This window comes from Mauremys mutica, chromosome 1 (genome assembly GCF_020497125.1).
Source record: "Mauremys mutica isolate MM-2020 ecotype Southern chromosome 1, ASM2049712v1, whole genome shotgun sequence".
Lineage (NCBI taxonomy): Eukaryota > Metazoa > Chordata > Testudines > Geoemydidae > Mauremys > Mauremys mutica.
Genome location: NC_059072.1, coordinates 164,901,159 through 164,918,044, shown reverse-complemented (window position 1 = coordinate 164,918,044; position 16,886 = coordinate 164,901,159). Strand labels below are relative to the sequence as shown.

At 41.5% G+C, this 16,886-nt stretch overlaps 1 protein-coding gene and 1 long non-coding RNA gene across 5 annotated transcripts in view; one reads left to right on the top strand and one right to left on the bottom strand.

Moving 5' to 3' along the window:
- DCBLD2 (discoidin, CUB and LCCL domain containing 2) overlaps nt 1–16,623 on the bottom strand; it is a 62,491-nt gene extending 45,868 nt beyond the window's left edge. For all 3 annotated transcript variants that reach the window (XM_045001727.1, XM_045001728.1, XM_045001731.1), the window contains exon 1: nt 16,493–16,623. In XM_045001727.1, the coding sequence (XP_044857662.1) occupies nt 16,493–16,601 (109 nt within the window). In that variant the 5' untranslated portion in view covers nt 16,602–16,623. The remainder of the gene's footprint in view (nt 1–16,492) is intronic.
- Nucleotides 109–6,414, top strand: LOC123361672. 2 transcript variants are annotated; one of them, XR_006576186.1, is made up of 4 exons: nt 111–160; nt 1,307–1,418; nt 3,719–3,895; nt 5,917–6,414. It is a non-coding gene; the product is annotated as an uncharacterized LOC123361672 (long non-coding RNA). The 2 variants fall into 2 exon arrangements; XR_006576187.1 differs by lacking the exon at nt 1,307–1,418 and having other exon boundaries at nt 109–160.
- Nucleotides 16,624–16,886: the final 263 nt, after the last annotated feature.

Genomic DNA, 16,886 nt, shown 5'->3' with positions numbered 1-16,886 from the left:
AACTACATTGTGATAAGGCTCAGAAGCAAAATAGGCAATGGTGAAACTATAATTATGACAAAATAGTATGTCATAATATAGTATGACCCACTGAACTTTACCCAGTGGCTAAATTCCTGAGCACATCTGACTGGGGAGCTGCAACAACTTTCCCCAATAGGTAAGATTACTCTGTGATGGTTTTATTTATTTATTTTTTAAAACACATAGCACAAACAGTGGGATAGGTGTTTCTTCAGGTGTATGGATACACACACAAAAATGATTTTAACAAAAAGGGGAGAGGAAATCCAGCCCTATTGTAATTGTGATCTTAAATAGGAAGACATCAGTTTAATTGCTGATTCTGAATTCTTAGCATTTTGGCAATAGGCGCAGAAGCGCAACATGATCTTTTGGGGGAGTGGAGAGCAAAACAAACCCCTGGAAATAGCTGAAGAGACGTGTGATCATAAACTGTTTAATTTTAAGATGGTGACTGTATTTGGTGGCAAGTAAAATATATTTGTATTAATCCTACTGGCTCTTTAGGGCAAGGACTGCAATTCCTATGTTTCCGTAGTGCCTAGGGGGCCTCTGAAGCACCACCACTGTATAAATGTGAAAAAATACTATCACTTACTACATAATAAATAAATAATAATACCATGATAAGGAAGATCTATGAATCTGTGAATAGAAAATCAAATGTGACTGTAAATTTACAAGCATAAATCAAATGTATTCGCATAACATCCATAACAAGGGCAAACTAACTAATAAGCCTAAGAATATTTAGTCAATAGCAGAATATGAACGGCAGTCAATTTGATACAATTAGCATTTGTAAACTGCTTTGAACATGAGAGTGCTACATAAGTAGCAATAAGGACTCAATGAACATTGTTCCCAAGATGGAAGGAAGGAGTTCTGACTGTAAGACTTCAATCCAGCTAAATTGTAACATTTGGAATAAAACCAGCTCCTGCGAACTGGAATATCGGTGTTAGCACTTGAAGCAAAGGAGCCAACCCACTGAAGTCAGCTGTATTAAATTACTGTGTTAGGGTTTGCACTACTCTTGTAGAGCATGACCCTGTGAGACGTAGAGCACTTCCAGAGGGGCCCTTTGGAAGTGTTCAGCAGCTCACAAGATCACACTCAAAGTACAAGTATTAGCCTTTATTTTACACATTCAAATAAGAACAGTAGGGGTGCAGGCACAAATCCAATTCAACATTCTGTTTAAAAGTACTCTTCCCCCCCACCCCACACACTATATTCCTCATCCAAAGATTCATTTAACCCCTCACTTTTTTCTTAACAGAAGACATCATCATTATTAGAAAGTATGATCAGGTACCACATTCTAGCACTCCATAACAATCAACGTTACTCTTGGAGAGAGCTTTTTGATACAACAGGTATCAGCTTTCACGGTATGCCACTGTTTTATATACTAACCTTCTACTCTGTGTCCTATGGTTAAAAAACAATCCATGCTAAAAAGTCTAAGGACTATGTAATGACTACACAAATGAAAAAAAGATTCCTTCTAAAACAGACAGTGCCTTTTGCTAGAACGACTGTAGCAGCAAGTTGACTGCACTGAAAAGACCGCAAAAAACTAATAATATTTGGTGACTTAAACCCGCAGAGACCCTTCATTTTAAAAAACTGTTTTCTTTGCACTCCCAAGGACATCAAAAAGGCAAGATAAGTGTATGTTTTAAAATCCCAGCTGCTGGGGGAGCTAGTATACAGATTAGCATTCCAAACAGAAAGGAGTTATAAGTCGCCTCTGCTAGTAGTCTTAAAACAATAGCGTATATTCTCTTTTGGAAAAAAGAGATCATGTTCAAAACTGATTTCAGTGTAGTCACAGGTTCTGTAATAAAAGCACTCATTTGACAATGCTTTGCTTTATCTTATTTTTAGCATTTTGTTTGAAAATTGTTTGTTGCATCATTAGTTGACATTATATACCATAAACACTGTTGTTTCCATTTTGGTAATGGGTCAGTAATTATGTTGTCTCTAACTAAATTCCCGCTTGATAAAGTCTTTTTCATTTACTACCCTTATAGGCATTGCTGTATACTAGTAAACAGTTGCCTCATTTTACCATGGAGGTGGCTTAAGTAGTCAGTATGTATACTTTGTATATCGTTTGTTTGTAAAAGGATTTTTCAGGATCTCAATAAAAGTAAGACTGTGTGAATGCAAGATTTACTATTAAGAAACTTTATAGCAAATAGACTAAAGACAGCCCTTAATTGTCAAAATCCTTACTGTTCAGAATATTTTTGAAACTCAAGAAAAAAATATTCCAATTCCTTTGCTAGTAATGAGCAAAGTCATCAGATTTCCTGGTTTTCTGCTGAGAAGTGAAGACAAAATGTATATTGTTCAAAAGCATGAAACTCAGTGGATTAAAATAACTATAATAAATACCTAGCTCTTTAGCCAATCCATATTGATCATATTTCAGACCTATAGTTAACATTTCAAAACCCTGGGCATAAAAAAAAATAATTTTCAGCATAATGGCAGCTGATTTCAGGTTGTATTCTAATTAAGGTAATGAACAATTCAGCTAATTCTCTATACTTCCTACCTGCATTTTTCCTGTTCTGTCATGTGGACTAGTGATTGCTTAGTTATTTATATATTCAAAATAATACATAGATACGATGTCACCATAATTACCCAAACACCCAGCACCGACTTTGAACAGGGAGGCCAAAATTATTAGGTTGACCTTTAAAATATATCAGTTAAAACATGTTAACATGCATTTTTTAAACACAACCTTTTTAAAAAATGCAGGTTAAAATGTTTTAGCAGTTTTACTCTGTCAAAGCATGGAAAGTTCAGCCTTGTTTCACACTGACCTGAAGTAACCTCTTCCTATTTACTGGTAGAGGACCTGCTGGGAATATAGGATTATGAATTTAAGTCTACATTTTGCTTCAGAGTCTCTGAAAATTAAGTGAACCAAAACCATTCTCAGGCCTTGCATACTCTACTAAGTTGTACTACTTTAACTATCCTGGTATAAAGCACTACAATGCTGCTAGTGTGGATGCAGTTATACTGATATGAAGGTGCTTTATACCTGTACAAATATTGCCACATGGGAATTGGAATAACTATATCAGTATAAGTCACCTTCATACCAGTATAACTGAGTCCACCTAAGGGCTTGTACCAGTATAATTATGTTGGTTAGGGGGTGGGAATTTTTTATTTTTTTAAGCTATACCACTCTAACCCGTGTAGACCAGGCCTTCGTTGCTTTACAGACTCTAGACAAGAGTAGAAATAGTAGGAAATCTTCAAGGCATTCTTGGAAGGTCTAAATTATGCCACCTGGCACGTGCAGCCCAAACTAGGATCATTGTGTCAAAGTCAAATTTCTCTGGTGGCTCACACTGGTCACATATTTTATATCTGTCTTTTTGTTAGGTGTCTCATTTGGTCTAGCAATATGGGAATGTCAGATTTTTATGCCTGAAGAATTTACAGATTACTGCTGCATGTCTAGTACCCAATGCACAGTTTGCCAAGGTCAGCATTATCATTCGGGAACTAGTTAGATTATCTGTATTTGCTTCCACTGAGATTTGCGAAACAAGGGAATCGTTTTGCTTGATCAGTTCTGAGAGTAGTTGAACCTCACCTGCATAAAAAGTGTGTCATTGTTTCTAAGTTATATAACATTGTTGATCATTTGCAGACGGACAGACATCTTTGATCAAGGGGAAAAGTTCTACAGCCATCAGACACTTCTTCAAGAAAGAGGAAACACTCACTGCAAATGTTCTTTGCATTCCAGGCACATATCTACAATGACATCTGTTTTATTGATCTGAAGGTCATTATCAAACTCAATTATCATAGGATCGAGCTTCTGGTGAGCTGGACACAAGGACATTACATTGGATTACTAGAGTTCAGACAGGGAATCTTAACGTACAGTCCACATAACACATTTTTCTTGAATGAGCTGACAAGTTTTATTGTCTTTAATAAGTGGCATCTCTGACATTTGAAAAGATCATCCAGAAAATGTGCACAGGCCAAGTGACTGAACAAGTAATCTGCAACACAATTAAACTTTTCAACTTCTCAAAGAAATTTGTGAAATCAATACAAAGTAATTGTAAAACCATAACCACCACATGGTGCATGGGGCCCAACACAAAATATAAAAAGCCTGCTAAGTCCCAGCAAATTAGAGGAGTGTACTCATGTGGAACAGGGTATTTAACTAAAGACCACCCGTGGAAGCAATCTGTAATTTAGAGATCTCCATTACACAGTTAACCTACTCTAATTTTCTTCCGAGACCTTTTTTGGCGAACAAAGTGAACTGCTATCAAAATCCATTTAAAAATCTGAAACTTCACACAAGAAAATCCTCTTCCCATTCCTAACATGGAGAAGGGAACATCATGAAACCAGATCTATAGACACTTTGATTATTGTCTGCAAAGTGCACAGGATGCAAAATCTAAAAATTCACATTCATATTTTGATATGCATTTTAAATACATATAGTGTATGTTAGGAGAGAGAATTTAACTGTTAGGCTTCTTGACGAGATTTTGTGTGCATAAAGTACTATATTCTGAAAGCAAATAATGGGAATTCAAGGAAGAATATGAAAAATTAACTCTCTCTTAACTGATTGGAATGATGGCAGCACCAGAGTCCTTAGATGAATCTAAGCAAAGAAAGGAATTTCAAGCTGCTCATTTTAACTCTGAATATGCAACCCTCTACTTTGATGGGCTACCATAATCCCTTTTGCTCTGATAAGATGCTCTGCACAGAATTCTTCTGCTGTTTAAATGCAGCAAAGATGCTGTGTCAGCTTCTCATTCCTTTCAACTGAGGCAAATATGTCTCCAAATACATGGGGACGACAAGGGACACGTGACTAGGGGTCCAGCTATGAAGTCAGCCAGAACATATCTGAGACTCTACCACAGTCCAGTCAGTCCCAGCAACCAAGTACAGACAAGCCTGATGCAGGGGAAGGAACCTCAGATCAGTATGGGGTAGTTTTTCCAGAGGTGGTTCACAGCAGAGGCAACGCGTGGGGAGAATTTATTTCCCATTACTGTTCTGTCACCTCCGACTTAACAGAACACAGCTACTGACTTTTCATTAGTTTACTCATACTGAAAGACGTAGCAGTAGAACAAAGAGAGGTAGAGTTGTTATCTGCTTTTCATTGTCCCGTAGAGTTAGGCAAAGGGGTCACACGGAGCAGTTTATGTACACGTAAACTGTACATGGATGGAGATGGAGATGGATGGCAGGAGAGAGATCACTTGATCATTGCCTGTTAGGTTCACTCCCTCAGGGGCACCTGGCATTGGCCACTGTCGGTAGACAGATACTGGGCTAGATGGACCTTTGGTCTGACCCGGTACGGCCTCTCTTATGTTACACAGGGATGGCACCTGAATCCTCCTCAGAGATCTTGAAGAAACTTTCATGGAGGTACTCCACAATCCTCTCCTGAAGGTTTCTAGGGATGTCAGACTTATAACTTCCTCTGAAGTCGGACACTTTCCCATGCCACTCTCTCTGCCTTTGTTACCCTCAGGAGTGAGATATGAGCTAAAATCACCACCTCCTGTGGAAAATTGTGCCAATATTCAGTACCATTGCCCTATACTCATAGTTTCATGCAACCACACAATTCCCTCTGCATTACTCTCATACCTGGCAGGTCACACTCACCCTGGCTGGTGCTTAGTGGCGCTATGCACAAGCACTCCGAAGCAGACGTGTCAATGAGCAGGTCATTTAAAACTTTAGGGGAGGAAGGGAAGGGAACTATGAATCTTAACTTTCGCTTTCCATTGTGTATATACTGACAATAGTATCTGTGTGTGTTTTATCTGCCATTGCTGCCTTAAGGGGTTCTTGCGCCACATCCACTGAATGTCTGAGTCAGAAAAGGAAGAGAAAGAAGAGGACTTGGGATGACATGTTCAATGAAATCCTGCAAGCCAGTGCTGCATCAAACCATAAGCACAGGGTCTGGAGGGTGAACACTGCAGACAGCCTGGAGAAGGAAAGAGTGGAAAGGAGAAAGGCCAAGAAGTTCCAGCAGGAAAAGGAGAGGGTGATGCACCAGGACATAATGGGGCTTCTCCAGCAGCAAAAAAATGCTGCAGACTCTTGTGGACCTACAGGTTCAACAATCCCAGGCTTGCCTGTCTTTGCAGTCTATGGAGAACTCCACTGCAGCACCTCCCTACACCTCTTCACACCACATTCCATGTGGTATCAGGGACCACTGCACTCCCCCTACCACTTCACCGCAGGGGTCATTAAGGACAACCACAGCTTCACATGCACTGACCTGTGAAAGCCATGCCTGGTGTACATATAGCTAAAATGGACATGAATGTTCTTTCCCCTTAATAAATTAAAAGAATGGGATTTATGAAGTTTTTGATGCATTTGCTTTAAAACTGTACAGATTTTTCTTTTCACTGATTTTGTTACAGAATAAAATTATAATACTTGAAATATAATTCATCTTTATTAGCTCGCGCCATATGCTACAGAATGCCAACCATTTCTGAAAGCAACCAATTACTTGTTACTGTACAATATGACAACTCGCAGGATCAGTGACAGACAAAATTAATAGGTGCACTGACAGTGTTATATTCATAGATGTTCACCAAGCACCACCAGTTCCTAACAAGCAGCAAAACAGCGAGGCCAAGTACAGCACAGTACACCACAACATGTTACTGTGGCTCACTGTTAAAACGCTCTTTCAAAGTACTCAGACCTTCGCATTGAATTCGTTTAATAGCCCTGGTGTCTAGCTGTTCAAACTCAGCAGACAGACGTTCCACCTCCGCCCTGGCAGAAACTTCTCCCCTTTCACTTCACAGATATTATGCAGAACACAGCAGGGAGCTATAACTATTGGGACATTTTTCTCACTGAGATCCAATCTTGTACGTAAACAATACCAGTGTCCCTTTAATCTAACAAAAGTGCATTCAATTGTCATTCTGCACCAGCCAAGTCAGTAGCTGAATCGCTCCTTGGTGCTGTCAAGTTGGCGAGTCTACAGCTTCATGAGCCAGGGGAGCAAGAGGTAGGCTGGGTCCCCCAGGATCTCAATTGGCATTTCTACATCACCAATGAGAAATAAAGTCCCTGTTTGTAGCTTTCTGAGCAGTCCTGTGTTCTTAAAGATGCAAGCGTCATGCACCTTCCCTGACCAGCCCACATTGATATTGGTGGATGCTATCACAGATGCCAATGATACTTTAAATGTCATCATTGTTAGTTATTTCATGCTTAAAACTCATAACAAATGAGTAGTAATCCTATTACAAAGATCTACACAAGCATTATTCCAAGTGTAGGGCACATGGTGGGGTTGCAAAGGATGGGTGATTATTTTCATTTTCCCAAAAGGGATGACTCAGCTTTCAAAATCTGGGAAATGCTGATTCATGTTATTAGTATAAAGAAGGCTGCAAAAGTCAGCCCAGGCAATGCCACTAACAGACTGGAGGGAAATTATGTTTTCAAAGAAGGTCAAATGACTTAGGTGATATACGGCAACAGTGACCAAAAAAAATTAAGAATGTTTTCACTTATTTCATTTGAGCACAACTCAACAGTTTGATTTAACATTTTGAGTTGTGGATGTAAAGTATACATTTGCTATATCATTTATATTGAGTGTAAAATGCATCCTGGGATTAATTAGTAGAATCTCAAGAAGTTGTAAATGAAGTAGTGGTTGATGAATATTTTAAAGAGGACTGTGCTAAGCTAGTGAGGCCTGATCTCATCTGGCCTCAAAAGATGAGAAGGGCTGGGTTGGATCACTACTTGGAAGAGGGATCTCCTAGAGAAAAGGGGCCTATAGAACACACACATTTTCTATCCACCACCTCAGATATCTCCAATAGGGCTACCACTAACTGGAAAAGGAAAACTACCCAATAATAATTCCTGCTCTTAAAAGGTACCTCTTCTGAAATTTCCAGCATCAGTGGGTAAAGCGCTCCCATAGAGCTGCTGCTTCAGCATGCCAGAGACAGACCAGAAGTACCAGGGGAGCCCTTCAAGTGCCATTAACCCACAAAAGGAGAACTGGGATCCTCTTCCATAGTCCCTTCTACCATAGCCTCCAAATACAAACTTGTTCCTCCTCTGGACTCTTGCACACCCTTGCTAACCACACTATTACTCCATTTCCTCAAAGCTCCATCCCTCCCCCTCATCCCATAACCCTGCTATCCAGCATGTCTCACCAGAGTATGTCCGAGACACAGGTAGTGAGTAAGACAGGCAGAGTCAAAACAGAATTAGCTGATGGATATCAGCAGCTCTGTCAGTTAAACTTGGGAGAACTGCATTAGGTTATGACCAGGACTTGAAAAATTCACTCAATATCTCCAAGAACAAGGATAAGGCTACTTGCCAAGCCGAATATCTGAGCTATACTCCATCCTGATTAGATATCCCCAAAATCTTGGGCCCAAAGAGCAGTCTCTCCTGACAGCTGAAGTTTGTACTCCTAATTATTGCCAGAGGCACCACATAAACATCAAATAAATTAGTGTTGTCCTCCTACCCACAAAAAGAATCTATGCTCCCCAACACCACACATACCGACAAACAGATTAATACTGGACAAGCCCCTGCTCCCCTCAATAAATTGTATTCTGTCCAAACACAGAGTCCTTTGTTGGTATAATAGAAGATGAAGGTTTTCCTCCTGGACCAGATCCTAGTCCAAGCAGGGAAAAGCAATGGTGTGAGGAGCAGTGAAGCCCCAACCAACCTGATGACTAGCAACAGCAAGGGCCCTGCTTTCCACCTTAGCAGAGGGTTCTTGCATGGGTGTGGCCCCTTGCCACTGCCACTCACCCAAGCAAAAGGCTCTATAGAAGTCCTTTCTGTCACCCTAGTAGATCTCTACTGGGTAGCCGCAGTAAGTAGCCACACACAGTCTGCTACCTGGCTTGTTGGGAACCCTACAGAGTGGATACAAATAAATTATTTAAATTTTGTTTTAAAAAAACAGACTTTATTTCAATTGAATACAGGTTTATTTTTAAAAAATGATAATTAAATTTGAAATGCCCACAATTTATGTTAAGGCTTAAACTTACTATCATATATTAAAATAATTTAAATCAAATAATTAATATTAAGTAGTACATTTGCTAACCAGTTTTAAAGAAGTCAAACCACTGAACTAGTGGAAGTCGCTGGTTAAGCACCTGGAGCCAGAGTTTACTAAAATGCTAAACCAGCTTTTGACAACAGTAGCCTCTTCTGCAGATGCAGACAGGTTATTTTCTTCATTTGAGTTTATTCAGCTAGTTCAGTCCAATGCCTAGTTCATTCAAACTTGAGAAACCAATTGGAAATTGAAAAAGCAGGAAAGTTTGTTTCCCTCTTTCATGATATGAATAAAAACTGGGTGTGAGAGGATGAGATCTACTAATTCTGAAATCTTGAAGGATGTGGTGAGCAGAAACAACCAGTTTTAATTCGCTGACTACTGATAATACTTTAATAAATCAGTTAGTTTTAAATACAAAACATGTTTTGATCAACCTTATTTATCTAGCACATGTAAGGTAGTTTTCTTTAGCTAATAATAAATTTTAAAATGCTGTTTTTGCACATTTTTTATTGAATTAAAATTTTTATCCAAATTCCACTTCACACAAATTACAACTAAAACATTTATGGTCTAGTAAATAAGAAATGCATCATTCTCTACTTTTTAACATAACAACAATGAAAAATTAAGAATTTGAATAAACGTATGCGAAGCTAAGTGTTTAAATGTATAGGTATAATGTATCCCCCTTGTCAGCAAAAAGTAGTACCAAATTTAGTAGAAAGGCTATCTTTAGTTGCAAATCAACATTTTGTAATGTTTACCAAACAACAAGAAACAATCTTTCTTTATAAAAACAAAGTAGTACAAATGCAAAAGAAGATTAAAAATCTGACTATTTAATTCAAGGTTTCCTGCTACATTATTTAAATCAATCTACACTGGACACATACATTACTCTACTCCAAGGGGAAGTACTCCTCTACTGCCTCCTTCTCCAGGAAGCTTGAGGGTATCCCCCAGTGGCAGCCAGCCCACTCACACTGGCTGATTAACAGCAGCAGCAGCCGCCACAGGAGCTCCTCTGTAACACAACACCAGTGGCGTCAGTTGAGCTGTCTCTCTGCAGGCTTGGGATGACATTGCTGCATTGCTTTTAACTTAAGTGCTCAAATTTGGATGGTCATCTTTTCAACGATAGGGGCTAGAAACTTATTTTTTCTTTTAAATACAAGATTAGACCATTCTGAAGTCAATGACACGCATCCTGGGAAGATTCAGACTCCTCATGAATATTTAAATAAGTGGATTTTTCACACCCTGGTTATAAGTAGTAAAGGGAAATAATTCTTCATGTGTTTGATTTTGAAATTTCAAAATAGCTTATATCCAAATACGTATTTTTGAAGTTTGGCATTTTTGGTGGTTATGGTAATTTAGAAGAAAACATTAAGGGGGGGAAGGGGAGCTAAATTTCAAAGAGGTACATTTTAAGATGTTTCATCTCCAAGAGTTAAAGATTTTATTGAAAAAAAATAGAAAGAAAATTCAATTATCCTCAACCATTTTTGTATCAAATTTGGAGTCTAAATTCAAATTAAAAAAACCAATGGGAGTTTATTCCTGCTTTAAGTGTAAATTACAACACAACCTTAAATATGGAGACACTACAGATACCTCCATTACACATCAGCCAAACTGTACGAGTTGCTTTATTAATAAAAAGCAGAGAAGGCCCTTACCCTAACAATCTAAATAAATTCCAAGCTACTGAAACACTTCTGAATTTCTATGTTGAAAAAAAGTAAGCATCGTCCTTTTCTCACTTGGTTGTTTTGTTACCGGACAGCCAAAATAACTTAGGTTTAACTGATGAATAGGCCACACTGAGTACAAGACAATAGCTGAACATCTGTTAAGGGCAGAAGTTCCCAAGATGAGGTCCACGGAGAGCTGGCTGATTACGTGATGCTGGCGCTCTCTCTCATTTCCAGCTGCTAAACGGCATTAAAAGCAGCTAAAAAATACATTAAATACTTTCCCAATATTACTTTTCCATGTAAGCAACTGCTATCATTGCCCCAAGGATGTTATATAATCACAAGAGCAAAGGGAGTTGGTCTGCACAACTGTGAATAGAATAAGTGGTGATCCAAGAGACAATCTGTATTAAAATATGGTCCTCGCTACAAAGTAGTTTGAGAAACTGTGTGTTGGATTGCTCACTAATTCCTCATTATCTATCGCTATTATGTTTATAACATGTCAAACAGCAGACTGTTTTACAAATGTATGATAGCAGACCAGAATGTCCGTAAGACGCAAAAAATGGTATGTTAATTTTTGATTGTTACTGAGAATATGGAAGAAACTGTTAAGTGAGAGCAGAGCTCAAACACAGCCAAGAACACACAAGAGCTTTCTAGCAATTGGTAAGATTTCTTATTTGTGGAATGAGGTTATTATGCTCTTGAGTATTTTATAACTGCTGTCATACTGATTAAAACGTGGGTAATCTATAGTGTACATTCTTCCATGTTGAATGAAAAACATTACAAGATGGCATGCATATTTTACCTTTTGTTTCTTCGAATAAGATTATATTGCAAAACACACTGGGAAACTATCAAACCTTGTTCAAATTATTATAGGTGGGGCTGGCAGCACAATCCATTATTAAGGTTGCCCAGCACTTCCCACCATAAAACTCTGTTTTCAGTTGCTTATAACTTTACCAAATGGTAACCCTTTAAGCTGAAATATTTTGTTGTGGGTATTTGCCTCAGGCTGAATTTTTTTTGGAAAACTTCAGCCAAAACTTTTTTGCCATTTCTGAGAATGAGACTAGGGGGTTGGACTAGATGACCTCCCGGGGGTCCCTTCCAACCCTGATAGTCTGTGATGGTATGATATGTTGTTTTGCTCATGTTAAACAATTATTGAGACATTTCCTTTCAGAAGTTCTACCAGCTCCATACTTTGGAGCAGCAACTTGAAATTTGCCAAGGGGCGACCTCTCTGTCCAGAATGTACCTTTTGCCATCCCATGAAAATCCACCCAAAGGTGGATAAGTTACTGTCTTTGAAAAATCCCAATTTTCACATGGTCAGTCAAGACTTGCCAGAGCGTCACAGCTAAATTCCTTGAAGATTCCATCTGCCATGGGTATGCCCCAGCCTGGGCCGAAGAAGGACTTTCCCTGTAACTCCAGCTTTGGACTGCTGGGGGCAGAGCCAAAGCCAGGCATCAGAACTCAAGAGCAGGGGAACCTGTGTCTCCTGTGCTCCCGTGCTCCCAATGACTCCCTTGCTGGGTCCAGGCAGCAGGGAAGAGGAAGCTGCCTGATTCAACTGTAGACAGGACAAGAGCCAGATCTTGGGGAGTAAACTGGGCCTAGGAGCTGGAGGGGGAGGACAGGAGGAATGGGAAGACAGGGACTAGAGGTTGGCCCGGGGGAAAAGAAGGAAACTGGGAACAGCTAGGTAAAGAAAGCTAGGGTGGGAAAGGGAACGAGGTATGGGAAAGGGGAGATAGACATGATGAGAGGCCAGGTGTATGCGAAGAACTGGGAGAAGGAACTGGTGGGGGTGCGAGCGGGGAAAACAAGACACTAAGATTAGATAAGGGAGACTGGGAGCCAGTGGGGTTGGGGGCACCAGAGGAGAAGGAGAGGCACAGATAGGCAGAGGAGCCACAAAATGCCAGAGGGTAGTGGAGACTGGGCTCAGGGAGGGAACGGGAGACTGAGACTGCGATGGGGAGTCCAGACTAAGGGGCTGGGATTGGCTAGGCAAGGAGACTGCAATGGGGAGGCAAAGCCTGAGGAGTGAGACTGACTAGGTGAGGAGAATGGTTGGAACTGGGGGGGGAGGGAGAGGAAACAGGAATGGAATGGGGGAGGTATAGAAAAAGTCAAGTTTGGGGGGGAATGGCAGAAGAGTCTGTACCCAATAGAGCACACTTCTCTCCACAGCTGTAATGGAACTAAAAATTCCTGATTCTCACCATTCTTCTGCTGTCAGCAAATATCCATGAAACTCAATGGCAAAGTGTCTCATTCTGGTCTAGTGCTGGTCTCCACATAGAAGATGACAAATTATTATTGCTATCCGCTCAAGCGGCAAAGGACCATGAGTGGATCTAAAGATTCAGGACGTGAGTGTCAACATGATGGCACATGATGGAATTTGTTTTTTCAGGGTTAGCTTTATTTTTAACCTAGGAAATTACAGGTACAAAAAATGTTAAAAGAACATTACTAAGCTTGCAAAGTCAAGCACTCAAAAGTTGAGTGAGCAACCTGTGCAACCTTAAATCAGCCCCCTTGTGCATATGCATAATGATAGTCTTTAACAACATGATCACGTACTATTTTTTCTACAGGACCCCTGTCTCATTTTGTGCACAGAATGTACCTGCACTGGGGATGAATCAGGACTGTGTAATGAAGAAGGCTGTTGTCTGTAGGACTCCTGCCTCTTTGTTGAATGAGTCAGAAGGTGTGTAGTGAATGAGGCAGAGGAACTGCAGGGGCAGAAAGGATGGTCTCATGGTTAAGGCAGTGGGTCACTGTTTGTGTGTTCTTCATGTTATGCATGCCTGACTTGAGACCCTGGGGCCTGATTAGCAGAAGCATTCACATCTGCAAATGAAGTCAATGGAAGCTGTGCTCTGAATGTATAAAATGCTATATAACACTAAATACTCTGAAAAATCAGATCCTAGTATCTCAAATTGGGGAAACTTTTAATCTTACTCCTCTGGGCCATCATAGCACCCACTCACCTCACAGGGATGCTGTGAAGATAATATTTTTCAAGCACTTTGATATTATAGTTATGACCACCATAGAAAAGCCCTTGAGGAAATTAATCATGCTATCTTCAGAGCAGAGTTTGTGCAGATTAGAAAACCTAGGGCCACATACTGAACAAGGACACACAAAAATAGTGAACAGTTTCTCATAAAGTGAGCACTGTCCATTCTAAACAATGAATGGGGCACAAGTCCTTTGAAAAAATAGTAAGAGCATGTAATTAAAGACTGCATCATAATGCATACGCACAAGGGGCTGAATTAAGATTACATAGGCATTTCCTGACTTTTTTGTGCTAGTCTTTGCAATCTCAATAATGTTCTTTTAAACATTTTGTGCGTTTTGCATATAATCGTTTCTCATGTGTTTTGCATAGAATTTTTCATGGATTACATAGGGAGGAAGTGTTTTATCTTACTCTGGGACTCTTTAACAAAATAGGACTATTATAGCTTTTAATAAAACAGGCTCTTCACCCTCCACCCCTGGAAACAGACTGATGTTAATCTTTGCCCAAAAAACCTGAAGAATATTTTTCGCAAAGAAACAACATAACACATATCTCACTTTTCTACAACGTCCTGACAATCACTCATATTGAACAGCACTGAATTCAGCAACACTGGGGCCACAAAACTTTAGAACAACCTCCCCTTTTAAACAAAATTTGCCATTTAATCTAGTTCTCACCTCTTTCCCTCCTCATTCAGGAGAAATGTGAGATTTCAAAGGACACCGTCAACTTGAAAGCTAGTGTACGTTTTCATGGATGGACATCTTAAAGAGTGTGTCTTGTGGATCAACAGCTTTCCCATTCACAATGTGGCATTCCTGTGGCTACTATGGCAATTGCTTTCTACTAGTGTTAGTTTTACATGGGAAGTAGCGTATTTTTAATTTCTTTTCATGCGGTTAGCTGGAAACAAGGTGGAAAGGCCGAACTGTGTGGTTACTATGCTCTGTGGACTACTGTTTGTGCAACCTCTGATACAGGTCAAAAATGAGTTAAATGTAGATTAACACTACTACAGTCTTTGAGTCCCCCTGTAGTTTACAATTAAAAAAATGTTTTCTTCTCCTGTGTTACCATCTGAAAGACACGCAAAACCAGAGAAAACTGTGCACAGTCAGCATCACTATTTCTAATGTACAGTCAGAAGCAAAGCAAACTGAAAAATATTTTTCCTCAAATCTCTTATTTACAATCTTAGGTACAGAATGGAGATTTTTAAGATGGTAATGATTCCCTTCAGCCATTTTTTTCTAGCATAAAATCAAAGTAATAGTTAATCTTACACTCCTGGTTCTTTCACCATTGTCAAAAGACCAAATGTTGCCTTGTAAATTTCAGCACACATAAGTGTGCAGTGAGTTATTTCACGAAAAAAGGAGACATCTCATCAACTTTCCTAAAAGAATTGTGCATTTTATGGCTATTCTGCCAAAGATGTCCCTTTTGCCCTTGTACACATTATGTTACATATCTCTAGCGTCTAACTCTGGTTTTATAAATTAACCACTCTTAACTCCTGCCTTCTAGCTGATCCCAGTTTGCACACATTGTGGAAAGAAAAAAACCTGCAAGTCGTTGTCAATACACTGAAGATCCCACAGAAACCACATTTCAAATATGCATACCACCCCAACATTAATATTGCCCTTTTACCCACCAGCTCCTGAACTTGCATTTTCCAATGTTTCTTGAAATCATCTCAGAAATACAGTAACATGCAATTCAGAAAAAGAACATACCAGGAAATCACACACAACAATATGATGCAAACATAGGAGCCAACAGATTCCTGCTCCCCAAATCCTGGAAGGCATCTCCCTATACTTTCATGTACCATCCTCCTACATGCATCCAGCTTGTGTGAAAGCCTCCCACCTCAACTTTGGGCTGAAGCAACGTTAAAATGATACAACCAATGCCAAATTCCTCCCACATTAGGACAGGTGTGGAGGCATTTCCCCACCTCCCTCGCTAATCTTGGGGGAACAACTCAGTGACTGATGGGTAATGGGGGTGGGGGGTGCTACATGTCCTCGGATAGCGATGATCACTACTCTCACGGAACCTGAGATTAGGAAGAAGGAGCACCAGGCTTCCCCTCTTCTCCATCCGCACTACACAGGGCTGTGTGGGGTGACAAATCTCTCACCAGACACCCCCCCCTCGAGTAGCGATGAGGACCCCAGAGCAGGGGGTACAGACACTGGACACCTCTTTCCCCCTTTATTTGCAGAAGCGGGGATGGGGGCAGCCCTGGGGCTTGGGACAGGGCGAGCACGTCAAACACCGGGGGGAGCGGACACAAGCTCTCGCCTGGCCAGTTACCCCTCCAGATGCCCCGGGGATTTGCGGGCTGCTCACAAGACACCGCCCCTGGTTCACCCGTTACCCCGGGGGCGGAGGGTAAACACCCGGCTCCGGGCGCTGAGGACTCCTGGGGGGGGGTGTCCCTGCCTCTCACCCCCCCCCGGGCAAACCCACCCCCCAGCGGGGGGGGGAGGGGGAGGGGGAGGGGGGGTTTGTCACTCCCGCGCTCACACGCACCTTTCTGCGCCCCGGCGCCCCGCAGCTGCAGCAGCAGGAGCAGCAGCAGGAGCAGCGCGGCGGCCGCCGGCCGGGTCCCCGCGGGGAGCGGGCGCTCCGGGCTCACCATGCCCCGCGGCGTCTCCAGCGCGCCCGCCCGCCGCCCCCGTGCATCCCGCGGGCCGCGCCGCGCCGCTCCCCTGCCCCGCGGCCGGCGACGGGACCAGCCAGCGGCGCCGCCCCCGGGCTCAGCCCCTCCTGCCGCCGCCGCCGAGCCCGCGCACCGCCCCCTGCCAGGGGCGCAACCGCTTCCGGGTCTGCGGCTCCGACCCCGGCCGCCCCCTCCTGCCCCCCCCTGAGTGTGGGGCTGCGGCGCTCCCCGGTCCCCCCCTCTGCACACACACACACACACGCA